The sequence below is a fragment of the Leopardus geoffroyi genome, chromosome D4 (genome assembly GCF_018350155.1).
Source record: "Leopardus geoffroyi isolate Oge1 chromosome D4, O.geoffroyi_Oge1_pat1.0, whole genome shotgun sequence".
Taxonomy (NCBI): domain Eukaryota; kingdom Metazoa; phylum Chordata; class Mammalia; order Carnivora; family Felidae; genus Leopardus; species Leopardus geoffroyi.
Window position 1 is genome coordinate 15,350,399 of NC_059342.1, and position 8,631 is coordinate 15,359,029.

Sequence of the window (8,631 nt, forward strand, 5' to 3'; positions counted from 1 at the left end):
CTTCTTTGCCTCCCATTCAATTGCTACTGAGAACTACACATCACAGTACAGCAAATTAGTCCCAATCTTCTCCCTCAGCTTCTAAAACCTTCAATCTCTTCTTTCAGCCCAGCACAAACTCTTGCCTCTCTTGTGCCCACCCTTTTATCCTTCCTTTTCAACAAATAACTCCTGGCCCTGAGCAGTGAAAAGTAGTTGAGGTAGGTTTCAGCTTACTATTCTTACCGCTTCATTTCTCATTCATAATTCCAGGCTGCACAACCAAGCCCCACATTATGGAGACAAAGAAAAAGTACCCCTGGCATGTGAGAAATGTAAGAGATGCTGAATATTCACCTGTCATTTTTTTTTTCCCTGTAGCATCGCAAAGGTTAAGTTTCTCAAAAGACTAATATGTTTAAAAGTAATTATTAAAGAAATATAAACAAGGGGAGAGGTATTTTATTATCACTGTGTAACACAACTATTGTCCACATTCTTCTATAAAAGATGTCTTTAAGTCTTCTCTCTTACATTGCCTTGGGTGTTGAAAATTCTTAGGTTTGTAATAGTCCTATAAATTTAAAGTAGCACTCTTCTTTGGCTTAAAAAGGAAACTATTTGGCAATTTAGCAATTCTCTCTGTTAATACTGTTAATCTAGGTTTAGCTGTGGCTAACCGTCCATTGAATGAATAGGAAAAAGTGGCTTTCTTAGTCATAAGCCAGACTTCATACATCTTGACTAAAACCAAAGCATCCAAAACTCAAAGCAAAATTATAAGTGATTTCTCTGACTGCACATTTCCAGATTATGAGGTTTGACTCTCCTGTAGGCAAGGATGTCTGTCTCCCATTAAGCAATTTCAAACTATGTGCAATTTATGTTTAAACTAAAATCTGTAGTTATTAGAAATAGTTTTATAGCCTTACTTGTCCTGGGAATATCTAACATAAATTGTTTCTAATCTTAGAGAGGGTTAGGCCCTTTCTACTTCTAAATATTTGAAAACACATCTAAAGTTAATATATTAAAAAAATACTAACAATTTTTTTTATATAAGGAGATTAGGAGTCCACAGTTCTATAATCTATATCCTGTTCAATTACAAAATACACTTGAACATATTTTTGATATGTCAGAAAAGGCAATAGGATGACTTATTTTAATAAAAAGACCTGAATGTCTCTTCACTCAGTGTTTTTTTATTCTTCTCTGTGAGAAAACAGCTGCTCAGATCTTCTGTGAAAACATCTACCGGCCATCAGTTAAAAACCATGTTACCCAGATTCTTATGGATCCTGACGGAACAGTGGGGAAAAAATGATTAGGGGTAAGATAAAAACTGTTCTTGGGAGAACTACCTCTTTCATTGCATTTAAAATGAATGGCTGCTTCTAAACTGGATAGACATATTTCTAGTCCCATAACATTATCCCTGTTCATGTGATGTTGTGACTTTGAGTTATAGCACTCCTATGTCAACAACAATAGGATTCTAGAAAATAGTTCCACAGAACCCCCTCCATTGGAAGACTTGGTTCTGAAGAGCTTATCTTCCCTGGGCATCAGTAAAGATAAGCTGGGTTATGTTAGTGGAAACAAACTCCCAATCTCAAGATTTAGCACGTACAACTTTACTTCCTCTCTTGCCCACACAAAGCCATCTATGGGTCTGATAGTTGCCTAGGGCAGTTACCTTCCAATTACTTGAGGACAAGGTTCTTTAAATTTTTTTTTTTTTTTTTTTTTTTTTGTAGTTCTACCATTTGGAACTGCAGTCATACAGCGGAGGGAGAAAAAGCTTGAAGAACCCCATACTGACTCTCACCCCCAATGCTTCATCCCAGAGGTGACACACCATTTTTGCTCATAACCCACTGGCCCAAAGGAGTCTAAATGGAGACTGGGATATGGAGGAAAGCATATGCAATATTTGACAAAGTCTATGGTCTGTGCCTCAGTACACATGCCACTTTGGAGCCTCCCTCCACAGTGAAAGGTCCAGATATTCCCCAGCTCTCTTTTTTGTCCTGACACAGCCACCCTGGAAACCAAGGATTTTCAATGGTGGAGCTGTAAAATAGAAAAAGCCTGGATATCTGAGGGATCAGTGGATGAACACTGCTCTAGTGAGCTATCAAATTATATATTACTTGGATGACCAAGAAATCAACCTTTATATATTAAGCTCGTAAGTTTTCTGGGGTCATTCCCCCCCCCCTCCCTTATTAATACAGTGTTTATTTGTCTTCCTTCTTCAAACCCTGAGCCAACCACTTTCCCCCAGGCTGCCTGGGAACATACGGGGCAGACGAGACATTGGAGAAAGACCCAGAGAGGTGGAGATGACTCTGTCAATGACAAAGAGGATGAGAAAGGCCACCATCAGGCAAAAGAGCCCCATTGTCTCCAAGAGGGCAAAACCCGGAATGGCATAGGAGAAGAGCTTTAGCTTCAGAGAGGGGATCCTGGCATAACTAATGATGAGGCTCCCAAAAATAGTCCCAATTCTAGCCCCAGAGCCGGCCACCCCTACCTTGGAAGCCCCAGCCCCAGTGAACTTGGCTGCTGTGTCCATGTCGTTTAAAATGGTGCTGGTTGAGAAGCTATGGCTGGGAATAAGCGAGGTCAGGAGATTTGGGTCTGCCAGGCTGATGAGGCTCTCATCGGTCAGTGTCTCTGGTGATTTTAGCACGGTGCTCCTGACGAAGAAGGGGGTGGAGACAAACTTTGCGCAGGTATACATTTTCAGTGCAGAGAAGACAGAGAAGGGTTCAGGGGTTATTTTGTTACAAACTATCATATAGCCTGTCTTATCCCGAATAATTCAATTAGGTTGCAGGTGTCTTCTGTCTTCCTTGGCTAATCCAGATCACCAAATTTGCTACAAATTTTCCCATTTCTATCTTCGAATCACCTCCTCAGTTTTCTCAGAAACTATTTCTACAGCCTTGGCCCTGTACGGATTCTCAGCTTTGTCCTGGCACTTCTGGGTTCAATGGTCTCTGATGTTTTGATTTATACGTAGGAATGTGTTTCTTGCCTTGTTTTGTTTTGTATGCTCAAATGAAGCAAGAAAATATTTTAACCTATCATTCTATATGCAACTCTAAATAAAAATATGGCGGTGTGATTAGATCTCATTAGAACTGTTCATGCTAGATAAATATGACAACCTGGGAAGGTTTATGCCTGATTAATTTAGACTGTTTAATTTCTCTAGAATTATTGCTGTTCATGAGTTGAGAGCTCATGAATGGAAATTTTTAGGAAGGTGATATATTTGAATTGGTGGCTTTGTAGGTGTGTTAAAATAGCAGAGATCCCTTTTTTATAATGAGCATTAAATTTAGGATTCATGTACATTTTGGATTAGTTTCATTGTAGTAAGCAATTAATCATGGCTTACCTTGTCCATATTCTTCATTGCTTTTAATAGCTTTAGTCACACAGAGTGGATGAGATTGCATTTCATCAGGAACATTTCCAGCAAGAGAGTGTCAGGGACAATGACTACCTATGTCATGGCTCTAAAGACTATCTTTTTAGGTAATCTTCGGCATCTGGAGAGATTCACTGGATTTCTTGGGAGTCGCCAAGATTCTACCAACAGATTAATTTTTTATTATGTGTAAAGAAAACCAAATGCTTAAGTTTGGAATTTTCCAGAAATAGCCAGTCTGATTTTAACTTTATTTTGAATATTTACATTAAATTTAATAAACAAGTATCAAGGGCCTATTTTGTTCAAATCATTACGTCAAGCTCTTTGGGGGATGGGATGGGTAAGGTAATAAGTTAGGCCTTTCCTTTCATGTACTCACATTATTTTTTTAATCTATTTTCTTTTTTCTTTCTTTTTTGTTCTTATTTGTTTTGTTTTGTTTTCCATTTTTATCATGTTATCTGTTAACTACATTTAAACACGGAGTTATGAGAGCACATTCTTTAGAGCCATTAAGTAAGATAGTAGAAAACCATGTCATAAGGAAGGGAAATTTTAAGGTACCATAATCCTTATTCAGTTGAATACACAGGTTTTACAATCTGGGTAGTCACTGGGACACCATATAATGAAATAATATTTCCTCTCCCCCATTTTCACAATGAGTCAGTCATGTCGTATAACCTTGCGCTTAATCTCCGGTTGCAGGTCAGGGCGGGGGTGCTTTTTCTTTCTTACTCTGGACACTGCTTCAGCTTTAGAGCAGCACCTTTGTATGATGACTGGTTCAGGACAGCCTGGGGGGTAGAGGGTGAGACAGTCTAAAACATATCCTGGTTAATTCCTCATTTGAATCGTCCCACTTGTTGGTTTTCTGAGATAGGTGAGTAGGAAAATATTTTTCCAGAACGTACACAACCAAATAATGTGAGACTCAAGGTCCTGCTAACATCAGAGTGCATTTTCTTTTTTTTTTTTTTTTTTTTTTTTTTTAACTTTTATTTATTTTTGAGACAGAGAGAGACAGAGCATGAACGGGGGAGGGTCAGAGAGAGGGAGACACAGAATCCGAAACAGGCTCCAGGCTCTGAGCCATCAGCACAGAGCCCGAGGCAAGGCTTGAACTCACGGACTGCAAGATCATGACCTGGGCTGGAGTCGGCTGCTCAACCGACTGAGCCACCCAGGCGCCCCCAGAGTGCATTTTCTAACACTTTCCCATATTAAATCAAAATTACACACCAGATTTTCACTTTCACGGAACTGAACCCAGAGATAATGTTTGTGAGGTATAACTTATTCCAATTCATCACTGTGTATTTATTTAATACTCTGATAAAATTGCTGGATTTTTCTCACACCAATATGCATCAACAATATTTTTACATGTATTATAAGATTCCATGTCCTTAATATTCCTTTATTATCCCTAACTTTTTCTTCAGGTACTTATTTATTTCACCCGGAGTTATGCATTTAAAAAAAATTAATAAACTCTGACAAGATCTCATGAAATTACAGGTGGGGCAGAAATATAATAATTAAGGTCAAATAAACAACTATCTTTGGCACAAAGGTTATTCTTTTCAATTGCTGAAACAACTTGAGTTGTTTTGTAAATATACCAAATAGAAATATCTTTCTTTAGTGAGAAGAACATTAAGCTTCATTGGGCTATGCTTTTGTATGAATAGCATTTCAGCCAGGATGCCAGCAGAATAAAGGATAACATACTCAAACTGGAGAGTTTTTTTTTTTTTTTTTTAATTTTTTTTTAACGTTTATTTATTTTTGAGACAGAGAGAGACAGAGCATGAACGGGGGAGGGCCAGAGAGAGAGGGAGACACAGAATCTGAAACAGGCTCCAGGCTCTGAGCTGTCAGCACAGAGCCCGACGCAGGGCTCGAACTCACAGACCGTGAGATCATGAGCTGAGCCGAAGTCGGATGCTTGACCGACTGAGCCACCCAGGCGCCCCTCAAACTGGAGAGTTAATGCGATTTTAATAGAGAAGCTTTGGGTTTTTTTTTTAAAGGTATAAAAAAAAGGTCATGATCAGCTCAGGTCATGATCTCACGGTTCCTGGTTCGTGGGTTTAAGCCCCGTGTCAGGCTCTGTGCTGACAGCTCAGAGCCTGGAACCTGCTTCAGATACTGTGTCTCTGTCTCTCTCTGCCCCTCCCTCACTTGTGTGCTCTTTCTCTCTCAAAAATAAGTAAACATTAGAAAAACAAAAGGTATAAGAGGTGAGGCTTTAGGAAGACAGTGAGGGATAGTGGTGCTTCCTGGGACTGTTAACAAACAAGGAGCTATTTTTACCCCTGGATCAGAGGGACAGGGGAGAGAATAGTTATGAGAACCCAGACAGAACAGCTGTATGGAGAAGACATTCAGCAATGACTTCCAAATCTCCTGATAGCGTTTTCCTTTGACCTAACTCTACAGGAGGCTACAGGGAAAGGGAGCCAGTGAGGAAGCCTCTGTGTACCAATTTCCCAGAACACAGAGCAGGATGAAAAAAGATGGAACGCCAATCTGGGGAAGGAGGCAAAAGATATATCTAGCACAACTAGTTTTCAAAAATAAGTTTAAATGGCAGCCTTGCTTTTCGGGTAAGCTGGACTCCATCTGTCCCTCTTGTCATCAAGTTTTTTATTTTGTCCCTAGGAAAAAAGAAACACATTTTCATAGTTGGCAGGAGGCCCTTAAGGAGTAAAACAAATCAGAGAAGGGGTGAAATAGTGTTTATCTCCTATAGGGCTTGCTGGATTCGTCTTGAGATACCATGGGGAAGTCAGTGAGATAGATGAGAAACCATGGGAATGCTAAGACTTCGTAGAGCCCAGGTGACAAAATGAAGAGTGGAGATAGGTTATTCTCCCCATCTTTGCATGGAATCCAAGAGGGTTCTGGCAATCCCAAGATTGGAAGATTTTTGAAACATCTGGAAACAATACTCTGGGCACTACTATTGAACTCATAGAAAAGTGACAACGTGGGGGGGTGACGGGTATTGGGGAGGGCACCTGTTGGGATGAGCACTGGGTGTTGTATGGACACCAATTTGACAATAAATTTCATATTAAAAAATTTTTTTACATAAATAATAATAATAGTAAAAAAAAAAAAGGAAAGTGAGGGTGATAAACTCTATCTCGTATTTGTTGGGAGGATTAAATGAGAACCCCCCCCAAAAGAAAAAAAAAAGAAAAGAAAAGTGACAACAGTGCGGCTTCTCCAGATGGCTTCATGGGCAGAGAAATAAACCACTAATGAGGACTGGTGGGAAAAAAAAAGACCAGTACAAACGTGCTGGTGTGCTTGTAATGGTTAACAACCAGCTCTCCAGGGGTGAGAAAAATGCAAGGCTCGCAGTATTTGCCCCCCATAGCCAATGTCAAGCTACCATCATAAATTCACCGAACACGGATTTGAGAAGAGATATGCACAGTTCACTCTTGTGAGCTCGTGGGAACACACCCTGGCACAACACTGGTCACAGACCCCATATCCGATTGTAGCTGAAAACTGACTTAAGATGCATGTGAGGCATGTTAGATGACCTGAAACTTTCACGGTCATTATATTCCACCAACCAAGTGGATGGACTGTTGTCATCGTCCATGGGACGATCATCTTTAGGATTAGGAAGACAGTATTTCCTACCTTTAGGAATAGCGGGATGTGTCTAGCATTCTTTTCCCTATGGTCTGAGGTCAGTGAAATCTGAGATGCCTGGGCATGTCATAATTAAAACAATTCCTGAAGGCATACTGAAGACCTTTGTGTGTGGAATAAGCAGGAGTACAAGTAGGGTGGAGCGATACCATGTCTAACACAAGGTCATGTGGGTCCTAGTCACGCATTTCCTTTGCTGCTGTGCAACTACCAGTGTTTCTTCCAGTTTGACAGGGTTATTTCCCTCTCAAGCCTGCTTTAGTGATTCTCTCTTCCTGACTTAACATCATTGTTTCCTTGGCTGAGGATTTTCCCAAGGTACCATGTGAGTGCTTATGTCTGCTTTGACTCAGCAGTGACTTCTGAATTTGCATGGGTGAAGCAACATGATTGACTCGAGTCTCATCTTCTATTTCCTGGCCCTACCATTCCCCACTTCATACTGACTCTCTCCTGCCTTTGAACTCCCTCCAATGATCTCCAGGTACAGCCACACCTTCCTGTTTCTGGCCCCTGGCAGGTTCTTGGAAGTTGCTGGTAGTCAGGCTCACGGTGGGTAAACTATGACACATTCTACTGAGAAACTAGATTGCTGCCAAATACTAAAACAGGATTATCTACTTAAAAAGTTCAATGTAGGCAAAACGTGTCTTCTGCACCATTTGGTGTCCACCTTCAGTGCCATTTTACCCTTCCTTGTCTCTTACATGTTCTGAAATCTAGCAAGCAATTTTATTCAGCAAGTAGGTGTCTCTTGAAACCTAAACTGACCTAAAGCCATCAAGAAGACTAAGAAAATCAACTCCTAGTGGCTTTCTACTAGTAGGATATTGAGGGCTGAAAGATAGTTTGAAACAGGGTGGTCTCCATTGTTCTCCAGAAATCATATCACAAATTTTAAGTCAGCACCTCTCGGGTTGAGAAGCCAGCCTCGTAGTAAAATATTATTCGTATTTCATGTTTAACCTGCTGGTTAAATGTATAACCTTCCGGCCCGAAGAACTGGAAAGTTAATTCATTCATTTAACCAACAAATATTTACTCAGTGCGGGTACTTTGGGAATGAAAATATGAACCAGATATGGATTCTTCCTTTAAGGACCTACACTCTACTAGGAAAGATAAAGCAGGTACACAAATAACAATGCTAGAAGGTGAGAGGGAGGAACTGATAAGGACTATGAGAAAAGTAAAAGAAGGGAGAAAATGTGCTTTCAGAGGAGTAGATTATGAGGAGGAGACATTTGGAGGATGAGAGCTATGGATGTGGGCCGTTTGGGGATAAGGCATTGAGTGGGTAGAAAGGAAATGTTGAGTCACTTAAGAGAACAGCAAACAAGTTGTTTGCACCAGAATATAGTGTTCAGTAAAAGCATAAGGGAAACTAAAATTAGAAAGGCAAAGTGGGGGCACCTGAGTGGCTCATTTAAACATCAGACTCTTGATTTCGGCTCAGGTCATGATCTCATGGTCCAAGCCCCACGTGGGCTCTGCGCTGACAGCACAGAGCCTGCATGGGATTCCTT

General features: G+C 40.4%; 1 protein-coding gene across 1 annotated transcript; it reads right to left on the minus strand.

The window, feature by feature from the left end:
• Positions 1 to 2,079: 2,079 nt before the first annotated feature.
• LOC123593164 (ATP synthase F(0) complex subunit C2, mitochondrial-like) lies at positions 2,080 to 3,167 on the minus strand. Its single transcript, XM_045468720.1, has one exon. It carries the CDS (start codon positions 2,783 to 2,785, stop codon positions 2,240 to 2,242), a length of 546 nt encoding a protein of 181 aa, XP_045324676.1. The 5' UTR covers positions 2,786 to 3,167; the 3' UTR covers positions 2,080 to 2,239.
• Positions 3,168 to 8,631: the final 5,464 nt, after the last annotated feature.

Bases quoted from the DNA above. Each gene is read 5' to 3' on its own strand.
- LOC123593164 (XM_045468720.1), bottom strand. From the start codon at position 2,785: ATGATAGTTTGTAACAAAATAACCCCTGAACCCTTCTCTGTCTTCTCT.